The sequence below is a fragment of the Cervus elaphus genome, chromosome 1, assembly GCF_910594005.1.
Source record: "Cervus elaphus chromosome 1, mCerEla1.1, whole genome shotgun sequence".
Lineage (NCBI taxonomy): Eukaryota > Metazoa > Chordata > Mammalia > Artiodactyla > Cervidae > Cervus > Cervus elaphus.
Window position 1 is genome coordinate 43,316,953 of NC_057815.1, and position 23,224 is coordinate 43,340,176.

Sequence of the window (23,224 nt, forward strand, 5' to 3'; positions counted from 1 at the left end):
GACTCCAGGCCGTCCACGGGTCATGTGATACGCCGGCTCCTGTCATGTGACCTCTTCCCCGAAGGCGGGGACCCTTCGGCCAAGATGGCGACCTACCTGCAGTGGCGGCGCTTCGTTTTCTTCGACAAGGAGCTGGTGAAGGAGCCACAAGGCAATGATGGGGCTGCTCCCGGAGCCGCGCCTGCCTCTGGACCCGCTGCTTCCAAGTTCCTTTGCCTCCCTCCTGGCATCACAGTCTGCGACTCAGGCCGAGGGAGCCTAGTCTTTGGAGATATCCTTCTTCTGGAGCTGTCCCTTCCCTCCTCGAATCCCTGAAGAGATCCAGCTGGGATGAAATCTGTCGGTCAGAGGGGTTCGTGTTACGTGCCAGTTTCCTTTAGATGGGCGCTCAATGTTCCTTCTGTGGTCTGGGGGAAGAAAGGAGGAAGTCCATTCTCTTTAACGTGTTGCCAAATGAGCGAATAATCCTGGGCAAGTCGTTTAACCTCTCTGAACTTCAATTTCCTTATCTGCAAAAGGGGCGTAAAATAACAGTTGGGCAAGGTTTTTGTTTTTAAGGTCGATCAAAAGAACAGATGCAAGTTGATTTTAAAAGATGAATATGTAAGGTGTTATTATCTCCCCAGCCCATATTGTGGGAGAAGAGTTAAATGAAACCATGGTTTTTTTGGCTTTGTTTTGTATAATGCTGCCCCTAATCTCTGGCCTTTCCACTCTTTTTAAAATGGGGAGTTTCCAGAGATAATATGTGGAAAAAACCTTGAAAAATTTAAACAGTTGTGTAGATTTTGTTTTTTATTGTGCATGTGTGCTTAGTCATGCCCAGTTCTTTGCAACTCCATGAACTGAAGCCCATGCAGACTTCTCTATCCATGGAATTTCCCAGGCAAGAATACTGGAGCAGGTTGCCATTTCCTTTTCCAGGGCACCTTCCTGACCCAGGGTTTAAACCCCCGTCTCTTGCATCTCCTGCACTGGTGGGTTGTTGACTAGCTGAGCCACTGGGGTGCTGTGCTGTGCTCAGTCATGTCTGACTCTTTGGGACCCCAGTTACTGTAGCCCACCAGGCTCCTCTGTCCATGGGGATTCCCCAGGCCAGAGTGCTGGAGTGGGTTGCCATGCCCTCCTCCAGGGGATCGTCCCAACCCAGGGATCGAACCCAGGTCTCCCGAATTGCAGGTGGATTCTTTACCATCTGAGCCACCAGGGAAGCCCTGGGGGGTAGTTGTTATTTGGCCTAAATGTAAGAATCTCCCCTTGGAAAGGAGGCTCCTTGACTGCTCTGCACATATGGAAGGCCAGATCTGGTTCTTGCCCCGCTCCCTACAGCTTACAGGTTTCCAGGCCTACAAACTACGGGTGACACACCTGTACCAACTGAAGCAGCACAATATTCTGGCCTCTGTTGGTGAGGATGAAGAAGGCATCAACCCCCTGGTGAGTCCTAGAAGGGAAACAAGAAAGACCCAGAGGCCTGGGAATGATTATTTGTTGGAGGGTGACTAGCATTCACACATCTGAGGTCTATCCCCAGGTAAAGATCTGGAACCTGGAGAAGAGAGATGGTGGCAATCCACTCTGCACTCGAATCTTCCCTGCCATCCCGGGGACAGAACCAACTGTTGTATCTTGTTTGACTGTCCATGAAAATCTCAACTTTATGGCCATTGGTAAGAAGAAAGAAGGCAAAGCTAACACCCCATGATTCTTTATAGAGTTCCTTCAGAGTTGCTTCTACAGCTCATTTTCACTGTTTTCATGAGACCATTTTATACTAAAGTGAGGCCTTTTGAGATTTTAAAGTTTGGGATGGGAAAGCATTTAGTTTTGTTCTTTGAAAATAAGTCCGTGAGGCCTAATTTTCATGGTAACCACTGGAGAGGGTGGGTATGAGGAGAAAGATGATCACTTCTAAAAAGTGCCTCTAAAGGTTTTTTTCTGCTTCTGTGCCTTTTCAACCTCAATAAAATGCTGTTCCCCGCTCTCCTACAGGTTTCACAGATGGCAGTGTTACATTGAACAAAGGGGACATCACTCGGGACCGACATAGCAAGACCCAGATTTTGCACAAGGGCAACTATCCTGTTACTGGACTGGCCTTTCGCCAAGCGGGAAAGACCACTCACTTGTTTGTTGTGACAACTGAGAATGTTCAGGTATGACCAGCGCCTCCTGGTATGACTGTTAGGGGCAGGTAGGAAAGACTTTTTTATTGCTCAGTGGGCTAGGGTAAGGAACTGACAAAAGAGGTTATTATATTTTTAATCATAGCCTTGAAACATTCACCTAACTTAATATTTTATTTCTTTAATTAGGAGACTGGGAAGAGTTCGAGCTAGGAAAAGAACTCTTGGGCTTGTAGCAGAAGACATAAGTTTTTCTTTTAATAGGCTTGTTAATTGACGCTGGACAAATTACTTCTTTGGTTCTTGTGCTTCTAATATAACAGCTTACTCACACCAATAGTTTTGTTTTCTTTTCAGCCAGAGTTTTCTGATAAAGCAGTAAAATTCTCTTACTTGCTGAATATCTGTAGTAAGTAGTGATAGTGTGTACAGAGGAAGAAAATGTAGTCTCTGCTTATATATTTAGTAGATGGGTGATGGTAATGGCCCATTTAATGGAGAAGGCAAGCATCCAGGTAAAGTCTTAGGGTGCTAAGAATTAAGAGAGCCAGTATGGAGGTGGGGATACCTTTGGGAACATTTAGATGCCACCTCCTCAAAGGGAGCCTGTTAACCCCTCTCTCACTTCTCACAGTCCTACATAGTTTCTGGAAAGGACTATCCTCGTGTGGAATTGGACACCCATGGTTGTGGCCTGCGCTGCTCAGCCCTCAGCGACCCTTCTCAGGACCTGCAGTTCATAGTGGCGGGAGATGAATGTGTCTATCTGTACCAGCCTGATGAACGTGGGCCCTGCTTTGCCTTTGAGGGCCATAAACTCATCGCTCACTGGTTTAGAGGCTATCTTGTCATTGTCTCCCGTGACCGGAAGGTTTCTCCCAAGTAAGGATTTTATGGAGAAGCAAAAGGGAGTGGCCTGGGCTTGTTCCCTAGAATTAACCTGATTTCAAACTCCCAATGCCTACATCCTGTCAGCCTCCTACTTTGTACTTTTTGTAGAGGTGTTTACACCTAGACTCAGTTATAACATTTTTTTTTTTTTTTTTTTTGCTGAAAAGTGTGCTTTTGCTGCAGACATCTGCTGAACAATCGTTCTGCACTAGAATGGTCCCGGGAATTTGGGGCCTGGTATTAGGTTTTTTAATTACTTGGGCGAAATGAATTGGGTAGAGGAACAAGGGACTGAATAGTGGACAGATTGGAAAATGCTGGGAGATGGAACACAGGGTGGTTTTTCTTTCTTTTTTTCCTGAGTCATCAGAAAGTGGGACAGAATCTTCAGCGTGTTGCAGGCAATCCTTGTCAGATATTAGTTTTCATTCAGCACTAATTATTTGTTAAATCTTGGATGTTGGAATATACTTAAGTTTTCAGTCTGTTGCCTGTGTTAACTATAGGATCCTTAAAGGTAAGATCAGGTCTACACATACTCTTCCCACAGCTCCCAGCACTACGTGTATTGCAGGATGAGCTGCTAGCAGTGACTTGTTCTGGGAGGAATAGGTAGCACCAGAGTTGTCAAGGGAAAGGAAATAGAGGGGAGCTGAGACTGAGGTGGTACAGATAAATATCCGGTGCTTTTTCTTTCCCACCCAGGTCAGAGTTTACCAGCCGGGACTCCCAGAGCTCTGACAAACAGATTCTCAACATCTATGACCTGTGCAACAAGTTCATAGCCTATAGCGCTGTCTTTGAGGATGTAGTGGATGTGCTTGCTGAGTGGGGCTCCCTGTACGTGCTGACGCGGGATGGGCGGGTCCACGCACTGCAGGAGAAGGACACACAGACCAAACTGGAGGCAAGGCCACCAGGTTCCCAGAGCTGGCTATGGGCACCCAGACACGGCTCTAGGAACAGACTCCCCAAGTCGCCTTGGCCAGGGTGTTTCCTTCCCTTTGGGTCACAGCCTTACTCAGCCTCTTTAGGGTAAGATTCCAAGGTCAGTGGCCTGGGATGTGGCCTTAGAGGGAAGCAGTGGCTGGGGGCCTGAGCCTACTCTCAGGGTCCACTCTGCCTGCCTGCAGAGAACCTAGTGAGGTGAGCTAATGTTAGTCTTGGGGTGTCTGGGGGTCTCACCCTAAGATCTAGGCTGATTGGAACTTCATAACCGTCTGGCTTGTGTGTTGTGGGTGCATTCTGGGAAGGTGTCTTCTCAGGCCTCCTTCTTCCAGTTTTCTAATCTCTCTTCCTTTCCAGATGCTGTTTAAGAAGAACCTATTTGAGATGGCGATTAACCTGGCCAAGAGCCAGCATCTGGACAGTGATGGGTTGGCCCAGATCTTCATGCAGTATGGGGACCATCTCTACAGCAAGGGCAACCATGATGGTGCTGTCCAGCAGTATATCCGGTCAGTCTGGAGGCGCTTTAGGATATACCTGTGAATGCGGGAACAGAGAGCCAGCTAGACTGAAATCTGCACTTGGGGACTGGGGCGGACGGTGGACTCCATCGTGAATTGTCCTTTTTTCCTACATAAACTGCGATGCCTCAAATGAGGAGACAGTATACCTTATTGGAAAGGGAATATTTAGGGTCAGATGCTACATGACCAGTGTGCAGTTGAGCTGATGAAAAGTGAAAGTGCTAGTCATTAGTTGTGTTTGATTCTTTGTGACCCCATGGACTGTAGCCCACCAGGCTCCTCTGTCCATGGAAATTCTTCAGGCAAGAATACTGGAGTGGGTAACCTTCTCCAGGAGGTCTTCCCAACCCAGGGATTGAAACCAGATCTCCTGCATTGCAGGCAGATTCTTTACTGTCTGAGCTACCAGAAAAGCTCTCAAGGAAGTTGAGCTGAAAAGTACCTGTTATTTTAAATGTTAGCTTGGCCTTTGTTAATACTCATTTTGATCAAATTCTTTAAAGGGGAAAGGGTATTCATCTCTTGTTTCCACCATTTCTTTCCTTGGTACTAATTAGTTTTCTGACTTAGTGAAGGGTTCTAAGACCCTGTCTAGCTTCTTTGCCAACCTCTCTAGAATTCCTGTTTTCAGAACCAGTGTTCTGGAGCCTTGCTGCTCCTCTGGTCCCCAGTCTAGTAGCATCGATACCACCTGGGATTTTGTGAGAATTGCAGGATCTCATGCCTCACCCCAGACCTGCTGAAACAGAATTTGCATTTCGAGACCTGCAAGTGATTCCTACGCTCATGAAAGTTTGAGAAGTATGATGATCCTGATGCTGTTGGACACCTGTGTCTCCCTAGAACCATTGGAAAGTTGGAGCCATCGTACGTGATCCGCAAGTTCCTCGATGCCCAGCGCATCCATAACCTGACAGCCTACCTGCAGACCCTGCACCGGCAGTCCTTGGCCAACGCCGACCACACCACCCTGCTGCTCAACTGCTACACCAAGCTCAAGGACAGCTCGAAGCTGGAGGAGTTCATCAAGGTGCAGGGTGGTGCTGGCAGAGGGTTTCTTGAGGGGCTTCACCAGGACTGCAGGGAGAGGGAAGAGCTGCCTGTATTTAGGAACCAGAACCCTCTGGTCCTCTGGTCTGTAGGCAAGGAAGAGAAATAGCCTTTTCTGTGAGTTCTCTCCTGTCTCCCCTCTTATTTTTTTTTTTTTTTTTTTGCTGTACTGTGCGGCTTGTGGGATCTTCATTCCCCAACCAGGGATTGAACCTGGGCCCCCAGCAGTGAAGGCATAGAGTCCTAACCACCAGACTTCCAGGGAATCCCCCCCTCTTGTTTCTTGATGCCAGAACTTCTTGTGGTATCTAAGCCCCAGGAAGCCCAGTGTCCCCAGAGACATCCCTCTAACAGTAGAGGCAGAGGAACACTTGTGGAGAGGCAGGATAACTATGTTTTAAAAGCATCATCTTTGGGACTTCCCTGGAAGTCCAGTGATTAAGACTTTGCTTCCACTGCAGGCGGCATGGGTTCGCTCCCTGATGTGGGGCAACTAAGTTTCCACATGCAACTCAGTGTGGCCAAAAAAAAAAAAAAATCCACCTTACTATTACCTTAAGAATCTGGTCTTAGAATGAGATGCATATTTCCTTTCCCTTGCCCAGCCACAACCTCTCTGTGAATGGTTTTGTCTAACGTCTTCCTGACAGACAAAGAGTGAGAGTGAAGTCCACTTTGATGTGGAGACAGCCATCAAGGTCCTCCGGCAGGCTGGCTACTACTCTCACGCCCTCTATTTGGCTGAGAACCACGCTCATCATGAGTGGTACTTAAAGATCCAGCTAGAGGACATCAAGGTAGGTGAGCCTCCTGACTCGGGCAGCCGTGTTCTTTTTCTGGGATATCCCTGGGATGATGAAAGTACCTTCTGGGACTTGCCTGGGGGCCCAGTGGTTAAAGGGTCTGCCTTCCAATACAGTGAACATGGGTTCAGTCCTTGGTCAGGGAACTAAGAGCCCACATGCTGTGGGGCAACTGAGCCCACGTGTGCCACAACTGGAGAATCCACGCAGGGAGCCCGAAGAAGAAAATAGTAATGGAAATAAAATGTGTCTTGATGGGTGAGGCAGGAGCATGCAATTCCGTTGCCCTTTCTGTCCCCACAGAATTATCAGGAAGCCCTCCGATATATTGGCAAGCTGCCTTTTGAGCAGGCGGAGAGCAACATGAAACGCTATGGCAAGATCCTCATGCACCATATACCAGAGCAGACAACCCAGCTGCTGAAGGGACTCTGTACCGACTATCGGCCTAGCCTTGAAGGCCGAGGTGATAGGGAGGCTCCAGGCTGCAGGGTGAGGCCTCAGGGAGAACGGCTTTTGAACATACGGGGGTCATCTCGGGCACGGGTAGCAGGCCCCCTCACTTGGCCTCCTCTCTCGTCCCTTGCCATCCTAGGCCAACTCGGAGGAGTTTATCCCCATCTTTGCCAACAACCCTCGAGAGCTGAAAGCGTTCCTAGAGCACATGAGCGAGGTGCAGCCTGACTCCCCGCAGGGCATCTATGACACGCTGCTTGAGCTGCGACTCCAGAACTGGGCCCACGAGGAGGATCCACAGGTGAGGCCTGGCAGAGCTACCAGAGGTGTTGAGAAAAAGACAGCCCTTCCATTTCTTCCCTGGTTGCCACTTGCTGCTCGCTTTAGATCAATAACACCTCATCCTGAGGGGCTAAATGGTTCCCCATGAAAAGGAAATTGAAGACTTCCTTGCAAGGAGTCAGACACGACTGAATGACTTTCACTGCTGGTCTAAAACCAGAGTTTTAGGCAGGCTAAGACTCTGCACTCCCAATGCGGGGGGCCTGGGTTCAAACCCTAGTCGGGGAACTAGATCCCGCATGCCACAACTAACAGCCAGTGCAGCCTAAATAAATAAATACTGGGGAGAAAAAAGAGGAAATTGGAGTGAGGGGAAGAGTAGTTGCTTTGCTTAGGAGTCACTTTTCCCCTAATGTCCGGCAGCTCCATCCTCCTCTTCTAGGTCAAAGAGAAGCTTCACGCAGAGGCCATCTCCCTACTGAAGAGTGGCCGCTTCTGTGATGTCTTTGACAAGGCCCTGGTCCTCTGCCAGATGCACGACTTCCAGGATGGAGTCCTTTACCTCTATGAGCAGGGCAAACTGTAAGAGTCAGGGGGTACTCGGGAGGGGGCAGAGCTGAGTCACTCGTGTGAGTGAGGGTCAGCCGCTGACACACACCCCGCCTGGCTGCAGGTTCCAGCAGATCATGCACTACCACATGCAGCATGAGCAGTACCGGCAGGTGATCGCCGTGTGCGAGCGCCACGGGGAGCAGGAGCCCTCCCTGTGGGAGCAGGCGCTCAGCTACTTTGCCCGCAAGGAAGAGGACTGCAAGGAGTACGTGGCGGCTGTGCTCAAGCACATCGAGAGCAAGAACCTCATGCCACCCCTTCTAGGTACTCTGGGGGGCGGGCTGTGTGGCTAGGTGGGTGCAGGCTGCTGGCGGTCGGGCTCTGGGGCAGGAGTCCTTCAGCTCTGTCCAGAGAGCTGCGTGCTTCATGGTTTTGCTTCCTCCCATCTCAGTGGTGCAGACCCTGGCCCACAACTCCACGGCCACCCTGTCTGTCATCCGGGACTACCTGGTCCAAAAACTGCAGAAACAGAGCCAGCAGATCGCCCAGGACGAGCTCCGGGTGCGGCGCTACCGAGAGGAGACCACCCGCATCCGCCAGGAGATCCAGGAGCTGAAGGCAAGGTACTTGGCATCCAGGAGTGTAGAGGTATCCAGGGATAAGCTTGTTCTTCACAGGGTGTCATTTTTTACATACAAAGGATTATATGGAGTAAGTATCAGCATTTCATTCTTGAAGATCTGTTTTAATGCGGGAATTCCAAAGAATGATTTATTACATAGAACATGATTTATTGGGTTTTGTTATCTTGTAGCAGGTACTTTTCTCTCTATATGTGCCTGTATTTTACCTTTCCTAAAGATACATCTAAGTTGTGGTGGGAAGCCCTCGGAAGTAAAAAACGTTGACAAAAAAGTGGATAGTTTACAAGTATTTATAGTAGACATTAACCCTTAACTTTGCCATTAACTTTATAAAATATTTGTTATTGTTATTTAGTCACTAAGTTGTGTCCAGTTTCTTCATTCCATCAATATTTACTGAGTCTGTTTTGTCCCAAGCCCCATTCTTAACACAGAGAAAAAGTCCTGCCTTCACAGAGCTTATGTTATGGAGGTAGAGATAGACAGTAAACGTGTTAAATAAGCATACTATTGTAGTGTATTCGATGGTGCTAAGTTCTAAGAAGAAAATTGAGGAAGAGGAATAGGGTGAGGGGTTTAGGTGTGTTGTAATTGATAAAGTGGCCAGGAAAGGTCTTGTTGAAAGGGAAAGGGTCACATGCAATTAAGACCTGAAAGAATTTAGTGGCAATAGTGGAAATTGAAAGAGAGATAGCAATCCCCCCATGGATTGAATGGACATGCTGGGAGTGTGCTGAGACTCCCTGAAGGCCCAACGTGGGGCCCTCTTGTGACCTCCTTTAGGTGGTAGGAAGATCAGGGCCTCGTAGTTCCTATTCATTCATTCATTCATTGCTGCTTTGGGTCTTTGTTGCTGCACACAGACTTTCTCTAGTTGTGGTGAGGAGGGGCTACTCTAGTTGCAGTGCTTGAGCTTCTCATCGTGGTGGCATCTCTTGTTGATGAGAATGGACTTTAGGATGTGTGGGCTTCTGTAGCTGGCAGCTTGTGGACTCTAGAGCATGGGCTCAGTAATCGGATGGCCCAGAGTTAGCTGCCCCAGACTATGGATTGAACCTGTGTCCCCTGCATTATTAGCAAGCAGATTCTTAACCACTGGACCTTCAAGGGAGTCCCTTGTCATTCCTTAATGGGGACGTCGCTCTCCTTGTTTTGTCGAGCTGTCTCTTTCCACATGGCTCCTGGCCCTGCCCTCACTCTTTGCCACTCTTCTGGTCTCCTTTGCCTGTAGTCCGAAGATTTTCCAGAAGACCAAGTGTAGCATCTGTAACAGTGCCTTGGAGCTGCCCTCAGTCCACTTTCTCTGCGGCCACTCCTTCCACCAACACTGCTTTGAGAGTTACTCAGAAAGTGACGCTGACTGCCCCACCTGCCTCCCTGAAAACCGCAAGGTCATGGATATGATCCGGGCCCAGGAACAGAAGCGAGATCTCCACGATCAGTTCCAGCACCAGGTGGGGCGGGGGGCGTGGCCACATGACTGCCCCACCCACTGGGAGGCGGGGAGTGCTGGAGGGCTACTGTTTTTTTTTTTCTCCTCCTCTGGGTTCTGACTCCGACCTTTTCTCTTTCCTCAGCTCAAGTGCTCCAACGACAGCTTCTCTGTGATTGCTGACTACTTTGGCCGAGGGGTTTTCAACAAATTGACTCTGCTGACCGACCCGCCCACAGCCCGACTGCCTGCGAGCCTGGAGGCCGGGCTGCAGCGCGACTTGCTCATGCACGCCAGGAGGGGCACGTAGGCGCTAGTGGGAAGGGGGTGACGGTAGAGGCCCGGCAGCAGGGGCGCAGAGACAGCGCTGTTGCATAGGAGTCGGGGAGACCTACCCAGGACCCCCCTCTCATCTGATGCCATTGCCCTCAGGACTTAAGGGGACTTTCTTTTCCTGCCTCCTCCTTTGGCTGGCCAATCCACTCTTCCTCCTGTTGCCTTTCTGAGCAGTGTAGATCATTCCAGACCAGCGGGGGAGGGTACCTCAGTAACCTCAGAGTCTGGACAATAGCTGCTTTATTCTCTATCCAAGAGCACCAGGCTGTGCTTGGGTCCTGGCTCCCAGAGTATAAATAAAAACATATAATGATTTCGGGGTTGAAGGATTTATTGTGGAGACTTCCTGGTGATTCTTAACTGCAAAATGTATTTCTTTCCCTCTGCTCTCCTAGAGCGTCCTTTCCCTTGCTACAGAGTTCCTTAAAGATGATGTTAATGAGACTTCATGCCAGTAAGGAGCCAGGCCTCTGGCATTTAGCACAGTTCAGTCTACTGAAGAACGTCTGCAAAGGCTAAGGCCTGAGGCCCAAGAGCAGCCTGGACTGAGGCTACTCTGTAGTAAGGCTGGTCTCTGGCTCTTGTGTGGACAACGTGTTCAGGCAGGAGGCGGATTCTGGTGAGGGGCCTTGGACTGAAGCTTGCCTTCATAATGGGTGGGTCGGTGTCTTGCTGTATTAAGTACCAGATGATAAGCAGGATAAAAAGGGCCTTTATGAAACATTTTTTTCTCCCTTGGAAGTTGTCAGCTGAAGTTTGTGTTGTTATAGGTGTCTGTGTGTCATTTGGGTTACACTGCCCTTTGGAAAATTGCTCCTATGGGTCTGTTTGATTAAAAGAAGTAACTTGGACATTGTGATTTATGCAGTGTTTAGAAAAGGTGGAGTGCACTACATTGGTAGCAGCTGAGAATACAGACTTTGGGTTAGCTGTCCAGAGCTTGAATCCTAGTTCCACTTAGGGCAATTCTGAACCTTCTCTGAACCTCAGTTCTTCATCTATGCGTAAGGAATTACAACATCTTTCTGGTATGGCTGTTATGAAGCTTTAAGGAGCCAATCAATGGATGTGTTATTGGTCCCCAGCAGGTTGGTGACTCCTCAATGGATCCTTTGCTTGAAGTTGCAAATGCCATAGGAGAGCAGAAACTGAATTCACTGATGAAGGAATGGAGAAGAGAGAGCACATGCTCTAAAGACACCTCCCTGCAAGGAGGGGAGTAAGGGAATTCAAAAAATAGGAGGCAGACAGGTCAGACTCTAGGAAAGGGGCAGAGATTTTGGGGGGCAGCCTGGGCATGACAGTCTTCCATGCTTTTTTGCACATGGCAGGAATTGTACCTGGTAGTGTACAGATAGCCCCCTTGGGCAGGGATCTTGGCATGGTGATGAAGAAAAGGTAGCTTTAGGACACCACCAGGTCTCATCTGCTTTGGGGCTGTTGACCACCCCATATCTTTTAAAGTTCAACTGCAAAACATCTCTGTCAAATACTAGATGCTTTTGAAACACACACAGGTAAGTCAAGTTTGGATGCTTTTAGTCCTCAGGGGCTGGTATGGACGACAGGTGTCCAGATTTGTGGAAGTGGTTAATAGACAGTTATTAGCACTGTTAATGGGTTACTAACAAGTCCTTTCCTGGCTAACACTAATAATGTATTGGCACTCCCATTTCACAGTTATTTGTGTTTAGGCATGACCTTGGATCTCTGAGCCAGTTTTGACTCATTTTAAAAATAGAAATGCCCTGGCTCACTGCAACTAGAGAAAAGCCCACACAGCAATGAAGACCCAGCCCTGCCCAAAATAAATATTTTTTAAAATAAAAATAAAAATGTTGCCTACTTCAGGGTTGTAGCAGAAGCACTGCATAAGCTGCACTAATTGCTTGGGACACAGCTAAGGAAATAAAGCTGTAGAATTCTGGATGATTAACTTTCAAGAGCATGCCCTTTTCATTTGTAGACTTTGAATCCAGCCTGGGGTCATAGTAAATTGCTCAAGTAGCCTTACTTCCAACCCTGCATACACATATGGGTGCTCAGTCATGTTGGACTCTTTGAGATGCCCTGGACTGTAGCCCACCAGCCTCCTCTGTCCATGGGATTCTCCAGGCAAGAATACTGGAGTAGGTTGCCATTTCCTCCTCCAGGGGATCTTCTGGACCCAGCGTTCCAACCTGCATCTCCTGTGTCTCCTGTACTTGCAGGCAGGTTCTTTACCACTGTGCCACCTAGGAAGTCCACAACCCTGCATAGTATGGCTTAATATCCTTTTCCTCTCAGGGACTCCCACTTTTGGCTTATTGACTTACTTTTGGGGGGCGGTAGGGACAACAAAGAACTTATTTTGTGGGTAAATCTGGAGAGCATATTTTAGCCACAGGACATCAGTACTGGCTAGGTAAAAATAAAATGAATAGTTGGGCCTGGGTCTCAAAACAATGAAGACCAGAGCTAGCCTTGGAGAGTAGGGGCGCTCAGTCAGTTCAGTTGCTCAGTCATGTCTGACTCTTTGCGACCCCATGGAGTGCAGCACACCAGGCTTCCCTGTCCATCACCAAATCCCAGAGCTTGCTCAAACTCCTGTCCATCGAGTTGGTGATGCCATCCAACCATCTCATTCTCTGTCATTCCCTTCTCCTCCTGCCTTCAATCTTCCCGAGCATCGGGGTGTTTTCCAATGACTCAGTTCTTTGCATTAGGTGGCCAAAGTATTGGAGCCTCAGCATCAGTCCTAGCAATGAATATTCAGGACTGATCTCCTTTAGGATGCACTGGTTGGATCTCCTTGCAGTCCAAGGGACTCTCAAGAGTCTTCTCCAACACCACAGTTCAAAAGCATCAATTCTTCGGCGCTCAGCTTTCTTTATGGTTCAACTCTCACATCTTTACATGACTACTGGAAAAACCATAGCTTTGACTAGATAGACCTTTGTCAGTAAAGTAATGTCTCTGCTTTTTAATATGCTGTCTAGGTCTGTCATAGCTTTTCTTCCAAGGAGCAAGCGTCTTTTATTTATTTATTTATTTTTAGTTCTCCCACTTTATTGCTACCAACCCATCTCCCTCCACCCTCGTGCACACATGCTCAGTCATGTAATCCCATGGACTGCAGCCCGCCAGGATCCTCAGTCCATGGACTTTTCCAGGCAAAAATACTGGAGTGGGTTGCCATTTCCTTCTCCAATCAAGCATCTTTTAATTTCATGGCTGCAGTCACCATCTGCAGTGATTTGGAGCCCAAGAAAATAGTCTGTCCTGTTCCCATTGTTTCCCCATCTATTTGTCATGACGTGATGGGGCCGGATGCCATGATCTTAGTTTTTTTAATATTGAATTTTAATCCAGCCTTTTCACTCTCTTTCACTTTCATCAAGAGGCTCTTTAATTCTTTGCTTTCTGCCACAAGGGTGGTGTTATCTGCATATTTGAGGTTATTGATATTTCTCCCGGCCATCTTGATTCCAGCTTGTGCTTCATCCAGTCCGGGATTTCGCAAGATGTACTCTGCATATAAATTAAAAAAGCAAGGTTGCAATATCACTAGCGATAGTAACCCAAGGTAAGGTCTTTGCTGTTGCAATCATTCTAATTCCCGCCCAGGGGAAGTCCCGCCCCGTCGGGCGGCGCTGGAAGTGACGTAGTCCTTTAGCGGAGCCGGGAGTGTGTGGCTGCTGGAGAAGCTGGAGACCTGCGCGAGCCCAGTGTCCGGCCTGCAGGGGTCTTCGGCTTCCCCGACACCGGAGGACATTGGCCGCAGCCTCCGGCCTACCTGCTGAGCACAGCCATGTCTGGTAATGGCAACGCGGCCGCAACGGAGGTGAGTTCAGAGCCGGTGACCCTCTCAACTTCAGTCTTCCGCACTAGCGGTGCAACGATTGGCCCCAAGTTGCCACTCTCCGTCGCCTATTGGTCGGGACGATTATCTGTCTTTTTTTTTTTTTCCCAACCCCCTTTGGCCCGAATAGTTTTTAAAGGGCCAGTAGCTGGGTTGCCCTTAAAATCCGTGTTGCCCTAGGGGAATCTGTGAACGGTGAGGACAGACTTAAGAGCAAAAGGTTTGTCTCGAACTGGAACCACGTTGCTGCGGGGATCTGAACGGCATTCCATGAGGCCTGGAGTCCACGGCTCTAGATTTAGTGACCCAACCCAGGAAAATTCATGTACAGGAGACAGGGTGCTATTCCATGGGATCCCTTCACTCGAGACAGGTCCGAGGCACTTCGGATCGAGGAGGAGAGCGTACCTCTAAGTCTCCGAACTACACACAAACGTTTTGGAAGTGCACCTTCTCTCCTTTTTTTTTCTTTTAACGGCCACCTAGCCCCAAACTACACTCAAAATTCCCCCGCTGAGGTACCATTGAGTTACTACCTTTGTGGGTGGGGAGCGCCCTCGAGCCTTCCTATCCTTAGCCTGGGGTCCTAGCTTTGGGCTTGTGCAGATGCAAAGTGCAGAGCTGGTGAGGCCAAAGTCAGCCTGAGATAAGGAGGGGAGAAGCTGTTTATCTCTTCCGGAACTACCTGCTGGTAAGGAGTGGGATTCTTTGCCATTGTTGACATACCTGAGAGCTGGACTAGAAGTAACAAGGTGTGGATTCCAACTCTCAGTGGTAAAGAATCCGCCTGCCAATGCAGGAGACACAGGTTCGGTCCCTGGGTCGGAAGATCCCCTGGAGTAGGAAATGGCAACCTGCTCCAGCATTCTTGCTGGGAAAATTTCATGGACAGAGGAACCTGGTGGGCTACAATCCATGGGGTCACAGAGTCAGAAATGACTGAGCCTGCACAGGCATGCACCCATGATTTAACCTGTGGCCCTGGTCAAGTTGCTTTGCTCTTCACAGCCAGCCTTTGCTTCTGTAACATGGTTCCTCTCTACCTGCTAAGTTGTTATGAAGATTGATAGCAATAGCTCTAGTATATACGTACTTGATAAGGATCTTTTTACTTGAATATGCTGTGCAGAGTCAATAAAATTAAGGGATAGTTTGAACATAGCAGTTTCTGGGATGTTTCTGTGGGCTCCTTGTGGCCCAGAATTTTAGTGGCCATGTTTGTCATTTCGAGCTTAGTCTAATTTGCTCAGGGTACCCTAGGGTTTCTTTTTTGGAGAAGTGATAGCTGTGGAGCAGACTAGAGTTCTGAGAGGAACCAGCTGTTAGGTCCTCTAGTAACAGAGGCCCCAGATACCTGGCTGCAGAAGAACTCCATAGGATGAAGATTCCAGAATAGGGAAAGTTGATAGTGTCTGTAGGGGCTATTGTCTGATCTGGAAAGAAATAGGACCTCAGATTGGAGAACTCAGTTCTCCCAGGTTGGCACTGATTACGTTTGTCCAAGATACCCTGACAAGAGGAAGAGGTATGTCCCATTGAGTTCTTGGCTTGGTCTGTGACATCCTAATATTTCCTTCTTGGTGAAATCAGAGGCCACATTCTAGCTGAAGGGACATTAGACAGCTTATTCTCTTAGCCTTATAGAATATCAAAAGCAGAAGATACTTGAGTGCAAACTTCATTTTATAGATGAACAAATAACTTTATAGATAAAAAACAAAGATGGTGAATTTAAGGTCACCCTGCCAAGAGGCTGAGCAGGACTATATGTCAGATCTATTGACCCCAGTCCTTTACATGTGCATACCAACCAGATTATGGGATCCATAGTGTGGCAGCTATTGGGTAGGTCTTATAGTACCTAGGTAGCTCTGAAGCTTTCTTGAGTGCTGCTCTGTTGGGGATGCTGAACTTGTCCTCAGTGACTCAGCGCAAGTTTCCCCTGTGTGGCCCCAGCTGCCCTGCCCCTGCCTGCTGCAGGCCCGCCCTCTCTGGGGCCAGGCTGATGGGCCTTATCTCTCTATCCACCTGGTTGGGTGCAGCATTCCTGGTGCCTTTGCTTAGATGGGCTTCAGGCTTAGTGTCCTTGGCATTACAGCAACAGCGGGTCCTACTATCGCTTCTCTCTGGTCTCTGCTTCTCTGGATCTGTGAGGAGGCAGAAGGTATTAGGGAAGTTAAAGGGACTGTCTTGGAGAGTCTTTCCCCACTCTGAGGCTCAGGTGGCCACAGAGAAGGGGCTGAGGATCCTTTATTCCAAGCCAGTGACTCTGGTTCTTGGACAAGGTTTTGAGGACCTCGAACAGCAGCGGGGACTGTAACCTGGGGACTTTTTTTGCAGGAAGAAGACACCCCAAAGATGAGAGTGATTCGAGTGGGTACCCGCAAGAGCCAGGTTAGTGCAGGTACCAGGGTGGAGGAGGTTTGTCAGAAGAGTTCTTTGTTCATAGTATTATGATAAGTTGAGGGGCCCAGAGGGTTCTCAGCAGCCTGGGGATGGAGGAAATGGGGTGACTGAGCATTAAGTCCCATGCAGAATGATAGATGGCATTCTGTGAAGAGATAGTCCCTAGGCTGGGGAAGTTATTGGGGGTACAGAGGACTCCTACTCCAGACCCCTCCCCTTCCTAGGTGGCCATTCAGTCCCCTCTCTGAATTCCAGTCCCTTCAGGATCTCCATGACCCTGTGAGGATTTAGCCTAGGGCAGTCACCAGACTACAGGGTTAACCTGAATTTCTCCCCCCAGCTGGCTCGCATACAGACGGACAGCGTGGTGGCAACGCTGAAAGCTTTATACCCAGGCCTGCAGTTTGAAATAAGTGAGTTTTCTGGACAGGAATGGAAGCTGATGGGAAGCTTTTACCCCCGCTGGAGGGGGTTTCTTTGACTAGAGCCTGGTCCCATTGCCTCCGAGAGTTCTTGGCTATCCCCAGTTTGGAGGGCCCATTCCTCCTCTGAACACCTCCAGCTTTGAGCTTAGCTGGGCTAGCCTAGCATTTTAACATCTTCTGCTTTGGGTCTTCTTATGATTGTGTCTGGTCTTCCTCCTAGATTGTACTTTCTCAGGGGATATGATCTGGCACTTTTGTGCCTCTGTATCCAGTGCCGATCTTAGCACAAGAGCTGGGCTTAGGAGGGGCTCAGTAAGTGCTGTTCCATGAGCATCTAATTGGTTGACTTTCTCTTCAGTTGCTATGTCCACCACGGGGGACAAGATTCTTGATACTGCGCTCTCTAAGGTAACACCATTTTTCATCCAACCCTTTCCTCTCTGCTCCTCTTTCCTTTCCCCCAAAGATTCACCTTGAAGTTCTTTCTTGCCTGGCAGATTGGAGAGAAGAGCCTGTTTACCAAGGAGCTGGAGCATGCCTTGGAGAGGAATGAGTAAGTGAAATCGGGAGCATGACGCCCTCCCAAGCTCTCACTAGGACCCCAGTGCACACCACATCTGGGTGTCAGCTAGACTGTTAGGCTTAAATGCTTGGGTAGGCTAGAGAGGGGCTCAAATGTGAGTTTTTCAGGCCTCAGAAAAGGAGAGAATCCTGGATCTCAGCCATCTGGCTGCCTGGGGTGCTGGACTGGCTGGGGGAGAGGGGTGAGAGGGAAGAGAGGAGGGGGAGCAAGTCTCAGGGACCCAAGGTCTCAGAAATGCCTGCTTCCTGAACTGCTCTAGGCTCCACCAGTGACAAACAGGCAGGAGTGAGTGGAGAAGGGTTGGGGCCTGCTGCTCAGACCCTTCTTCTTGCCTCTCTCCCTTCTCCCTAGAGTGGACCTGGTTGTTCACTCGCTGAAGGACCTGCCCACGGTGCTTCCTCCTGGCTTCACCATTGGAGCTGTCTGCAAGTAAGATCCCTGCCAGTCAGGGAAATCACATAACCTTGACTTTTCCCCTTGGAACTTGGCCTTCTGTCTCTAGGCTGTCTCCCCTAACCTAAGGAATGTCATGCATGGCAGAAAACTCAGAAAATGCTAGTTAGTTGACTGTTGAGAGAGACTGGAAGTGACCTGAACTGAGATCCCTCCCTCATTCGATGACCTCTCCACCTCCAGGCGGGAGAGCCCCTATGATGCTGTTGTCTTTCACCCAAAATTTGTTGGGAAGACTCTAGAAACCTTGCCAGAGAAGAGGTGAGTGGACAGGCATCTTGGGATATGTACAGCAGATGGAGGGGCGGAAGGAGGAGATTTCAGAACAGTTCCTGCTTAGGGTTAAATATAATTTTAAACCATCTTTCTGCACAGCGTGGTAGGAACTAGCTCCCTGCGGAGAGCAGCCCAGCTGCAGAGAAAGTTCCCACATCTGGAGTTCAAGAGTATTGTATCCTTTCAGAGAAGGGAGGAGGCAGCAGCCAAGGAGGAAGACAAAGTCCAGAGGGCCCTGGGAGTTGTGAGTGGGAAGGACTTCCAGAGGAAGTGGACTGTGAATGCAGTGGACTGCATGTCGTCCCATTCATCCACCCACCCATCTATCCATCCATCCATTCATAATCCTTTCATGTTTTTTTAGCCCCAAGCAAGTGCCTGGCACTGGGGATATGGTGAGGAAGATCAGCATTGTCCCTCCTAACATAGTTTACATTTTAGTTCTGGAGACAGACAACCAGGCATTGACAATACAGAGTGATGCTGAATAATGATTACATGGAGGCAGTGGGATTGGCAGTTGCTTCCATTTTAATTAATTAAACGTTTTAATTTTAGTATAGTTGATTTACAATGTTGTGTTAACTTCTGGTGATTCAGTTATACATATATATACATATTCCTTTTCATATTATTTTCCATTGTGGTTTATTACAAGATATTGGACATAGTTCCAATGTGCTATACCATGGGGCCTTGTTGTTCATCTGTTTTGTATGTAGTAGTTTGTATCAGCTAATCTCAAACTCCTAATTTATCCCTACCCCATTACTTTCCCCTTTGGTAACCATAAATCCATTTTTATTTTATATTCCACCATATTGTTTTGATTTTTACAGTTACGTTTGTAAAGCTGATTTTCAAAGTAGTATTTGCTAAGTGCTTCAATGTGGAAAGTAGAGAATTCTCTGGAGGCTTATAGCTGAAACATCTAAACAGACTTGAGGGTCAAGGAAGGCTTCTCAGAGGTGTTGTAACCTTGGGTAAGGTTAAATATAATAACTTAAAACCTCTCTGTATCATTTCCTCATCTGTAAAATGGAGATGGTACTACTACTACCTACTCTTTCACCCTAGGGCTTTGGTGAAAATTCAGTGAATTGATGTATATAAAGCACTTCAGGACAGTGTGTGGCATATAGCAAGTATGAGTAAGTGTTAGCAGTTGTCACCAAGCTGAGAACTCAAAGGTGAGAAGTTAGCAGCTAGACTCAGGCAGAGGAAACAGTATCAGGCTCCAGCCTGCCCAGATCTTGTGGTCCTTAGCGTCTCTCCACAGCGGGGAAACCTCAACACGCGGCTGCAGAAGTTGGATGAGCTGCAGGAGTTCAGTGCCATCATCCTGGCTGCAGCTGGCCTGCAGCGCATGGGCTGGCAGAACCGGGTGGGGCAGGTAGGGCCTGTCCCTCTCCCCTCTCTAGTTATCTTCATCTCTTTCCTGCCTGTATTCTTTCTGAATACCCACCTCTAGCCAGTGCAAGCTGGAAATGAGTCCCAGGTTGGGAAGGTTGGGGATCAGAGGCTGGACTCCCACTTTTGCTTATCCAGGCTTTCTGTAGGTAGGGAAACCCCAACTCAGTGCTGTGTGCTTCTGGGCACCCCTACCTCCACCCTTCTGACTGTCTCTTCTGCCCCCACAGATCCTGCACCCTGAGGAGTGCATGTATGCTGTGGGTCAGGTATGCTTGACCAGCGAAGCCATGTATTGTTGTCCCCTTTTGTTTTCAACCAAGTACTGTCCCTTAGCTCTATTGGCTGGGAAAAGATTGGCACTGGTATCTTAGGCTATTTTCCCATCAGGGGGCTCTGGGTGTGGAAGTTCGAGCCAAAGACCAGGACATCTTGGATCTGGTGGGTGTGCTGCACGATCCTGAGACTCTACTTCGCTGCATTGCTGAACGATCCTTCCTGAGGCACCTGGTAGGACCTGTGCTCCTGTGGAGGGGTGGGTATTAGGAAGGGTAATGGGGAGATTTCTCAATGCTGTGTATTTAGTCATAACTCATTCTTTTAAGAATGGACAGGACAGGTCTGGGCCCCTGCCTCATTTTCCATTATGTCCTTAGCGGGGGTCTGTGTATCTGTGGGCTCTGGTTACAGGGTGGTGATAAGGGTCTTAAGCTAACAGGGAGAACTTGTTGCAGGAAGGAGGCTGCAGTGTGCCAGTGGCAGTGCATACAACTATTAAGGATGGGCAAGTAAGCAGGGGAAGATGGGTGGGAGGGCAGGGAAGGGACTCTGGCGTTTCCCCTGTGTATCCACCAGCATGAAGAACACAGGTTTCTAAGTAGTTCTCTCTGACAGTCTACTGAGGCACCCATTTTCTTTCCCAGTTGTACCTGACTGGAGGAGTCTGGAGTCTGAATGGCGCAGAGACCATGCAGGACACCATGCAGACCACCATCCACGTCCCTGTCCAGGTGCCAGGGCTGGAGGGAGGGGGCACACCTTTATGTTAGCTTCCCTTTCGTTCTCACCAAACCCAACCCTTCTTCCCTACCCAGCATGAAGATGGCCCTGAGGATGATCCACAGCTGGTGGGCATCACTGCCCGCAACATTCCACGACAACCCCAGCTGGCTGCTGAGAACCTGGGCATCAGTCTGGCCACCTTGTTGCTGAACAAAGGCGCCAAGAACATCTTGGATGTTGCACGGCAGCTCAATGAAGCCCACTAATTGGCCTGTGGGGCACAGGTGCCTGCCTTGCTGGTGCCTGGTGCCTACACCCTAGCCCTCTGCTACCTGAGGAGTGACTACCCCCACAGGATTGAACTGCAGGGGCAGAGACTTGTCTCACCGTGGGGCCTTGCCTCCCCAGTAGGTGGGGGCTTCCTCTCTAGAGAAAAAAAATCTTAATAAGCCACAGCCTTTGAATGTAACCAGTTCTACTAATAAACCAAATTTGAAGGTGGTATTTGTTTTTGGTGGGGCTGCAGAAAAGGACAAAACTCAAAACCCTTTATTTATGCCTGATCTCAGAGGCTAGGACCCTTTCAAAGTTCTCCTGAAAAACGCCTGTCAATAGTTCCCATTTTCTGACAGAATCAAGTGTCTCCCAGGGAACGCCAAGAAAGACCCATCCTTTTTTTTTTTTTAAAGACCCATCATCTTAATAAGCTACAATTTGCCGCTCCAGTTAACAGTAAAGCCTTATATCGGTTCCCCTCTCCCACTACCTTTACATATCTAGAGTCGACTCTACAACCCTTTCGCAAAATGAAGACACCTCACTTTTCTTTAGGAAAAAAACAACCCTTTAATAAAATTAGTCCATCTGAAACTCCCCCCAATACCTAAAGTACTAGTTTTGAATGCGTTAGCTGCAAAATTCCAGTTCCGAAGCCAAAGGCGGCTCAGTCCAGACGGGGATTAACGGACTTGTGCTGGTATCTAGGTGCTTGGCTGGCGGAGTGGACCCGCCGGGAAGGGAGCGGGGAGGAGGGGCGGGCCCGGGGGCAGGGCTCCCGCAGACCCCACGCCGCCCAAGCCCGGCTACCGTTGGAGACGCTCACGCCGCGAAGGGTTTCTTCCGGGACGCGCACAGGCCTGCGAATGAAGATGGAGGGAGCGCGGACCTGCGGGGCCCGGGATCCGGCAGCAAAAGGGGTCCCGGGACGAAATGAAGCGACCGATTGACTCCGCCGGCGGCGGCAATCGAGTCCAGTCCGAAGCACCGAGCTGTAGCAGAGCACACGGCCTCGCCGGCGACCGTCCGCACCGACTCACCTTCCTCCCGCACTCCCCGGCCCTGCGTCAGCTCGGCCGGCCCAGCCTTCCGGAAGATGCCGCGGCCTCCCCGCAGCCCATCGGCATTCTGGGGCCAAGCCGGCAGAGTCACGAGCTCGCTCGCAGGGCCGGGCGGCGTTCGAACGCACGCCCTCCGCCGAGCCTCGGCGGGAGCGAGCCGCGGGGGGAGGGGCGGGCCGGGAAGGGGCGAGCGCGCGGCCGCCCGGCCCGGAGCCTGAAGTGGCCCAGCTCTTTCCGTGAGCGCTGTGGTGGCCCTTAAAAGGGCCTTTGTGGTGTAGAGGGGAGGGCCGGGCGGTGGCGGCACGGGCGCCCTCAGTACTCCTGAGAGGCCTGGGTGGCCTTCTTGCCGCCCGCGGGCGCCTTCGGCCCCACGGTGGCGCTGGTCTTCTTGGGCAGCAGCACGGCCTGGATGTTGGGTAGGACGCCTCCCTGGGCGATCGTCACGCCGCCCAGCAGCTTGTTGAGCTCCTCGTCGTTGCGGATGGCCAGCTGCAGGTGGCGGGGGATTATCCGCGTCTTCTTGTTGTCGCGGGCCGCGTTGCCCGCCAGCTCCAAGATCTCAGCGGTGAGGTACTCGAGTACCGCCGCCAGGTAGACCGGCGCTCCGGCGCCCACCCTCTCGGCGTAGTGGCCCTTCCGCAGCAGCCGGTGCACGCGGCCCACGGGAAACTGGAGGCCCGCTCGCGAAGAGCGCGACTTGGCCTTGGCGCGGGCCTTGCCGCCGGTCTTGCCGCGGCCCGACATGCTGTATGAGGTAGAGGAGCGGTGAGGAGAAGGGCTAACAAAACAGAGGAACTACCACCCGCCGCAGTCTAACGCTTCCGCGCGCGCCCAGGGGCCGCCCTTATAAGCCCCTCAGGGCACACCCCCGCGCCCTCCTGATTGGCTCTTTTCTCTAATACCCGCCTCTGGTTGGCTGCGGTTAACTCTTCGGTGACGCGCCTCCGCTGAGGGAACGCGTCCGACGATTGGTCGAATTTGAAAACCTTTTGCCCGGGGAACGGGCGAGGAGGCGCAGAGACTAGCCGACAGCCAGCCAGTCTCGGCTGTAGCCAATCCAAGTGAAGCGCGCCAGATTTAAATGCTACAGCCCGAGCCCAGAACCGGAAGACAAGAAGGGTAGAGTCGGAAGCCACCTCAAGAGCGTCTGGGAAGTCTGCGCACGGCAGGCCTAGGACTTTTAAAGGAAAAGAGTCAACACCACAACTACCTCTGCCTCCCGTCCTAGGTCTGGTCACTCCCTCCTCCTACCTGGCAAAAGGAGAGTGAAAAGGGGAAGGAATGAGACCCCCTGAAAGTCCAATCCTACCCCAGAGAACAGATAACGCCAATCTTATGGCTCTATATGCCACCTGAGCAGAAGGATTTCACATTTATTCAACATGTTCTGTCTGGTCTGTTCTTTCTGATCACTTCTTGCTAGGAGGCGCCTAATGTGCTTAAAAAA

At 50.0% G+C, this 23,224-nt stretch overlaps 3 protein-coding genes across 3 annotated transcripts; 2 read left to right on the plus strand and 1 right to left on the minus strand.

Annotated features, from left to right (window-relative positions):
* The first annotated feature begins 47 nt into the window (after positions 1-47).
* Positions 48-10,357, plus strand: VPS11 (VPS11 core subunit of CORVET and HOPS complexes). Its single transcript, XM_043900766.1, has 16 exons — positions 48-271; positions 1,289-1,437; positions 1,535-1,670; positions 1,993-2,156; positions 2,761-3,008; positions 3,723-3,924; positions 4,323-4,474; positions 5,333-5,519; positions 6,190-6,336; positions 6,646-6,834; positions 6,938-7,099; positions 7,523-7,662; positions 7,754-7,956; positions 8,084-8,255; positions 9,508-9,730; positions 9,854-10,357. The coding sequence occupies exons 1-16, from the start codon at positions 85-87 to the stop codon at positions 10,016-10,018; spliced, it is 2,826 nt and encodes a 941-aa protein (XP_043756701.1). The 5' UTR covers positions 48-84; the 3' UTR covers positions 10,019-10,357.
* A 3,316-nt stretch (positions 10,358-13,673) lies between these two features.
* HMBS (hydroxymethylbilane synthase) lies at positions 13,674-20,942 on the plus strand. The gene is made up of 14 exons (XM_043900780.1): positions 13,674-13,867; positions 16,226-16,279; positions 16,632-16,704; positions 17,075-17,124; positions 17,214-17,269; positions 17,651-17,728; positions 17,936-18,013; positions 18,128-18,203; positions 19,308-19,421; positions 19,669-19,707; positions 19,829-19,948; positions 20,173-20,226; positions 20,362-20,448; positions 20,533-20,942. The coding sequence occupies exons 1-14, from the start codon at positions 13,835-13,837 to the stop codon at positions 20,704-20,706; spliced, it is 1,086 nt and encodes a 361-aa protein (XP_043756715.1). The 5' UTR covers positions 13,674-13,834; the 3' UTR covers positions 20,707-20,942.
* A 319-nt stretch (positions 20,943-21,261) lies between these two features.
* LOC122693233 (histone H2AX) lies at positions 21,262-23,122 on the minus strand. Its single transcript, XM_043900787.1, has one exon. It carries the CDS (start codon positions 22,519-22,521, stop codon positions 22,090-22,092), a length of 432 nt encoding a protein of 143 aa, XP_043756722.1. The 5' UTR covers positions 22,522-23,122; the 3' UTR covers positions 21,262-22,089.
* Between the last annotated feature and the right edge of the window lie 102 nt (positions 23,123-23,224).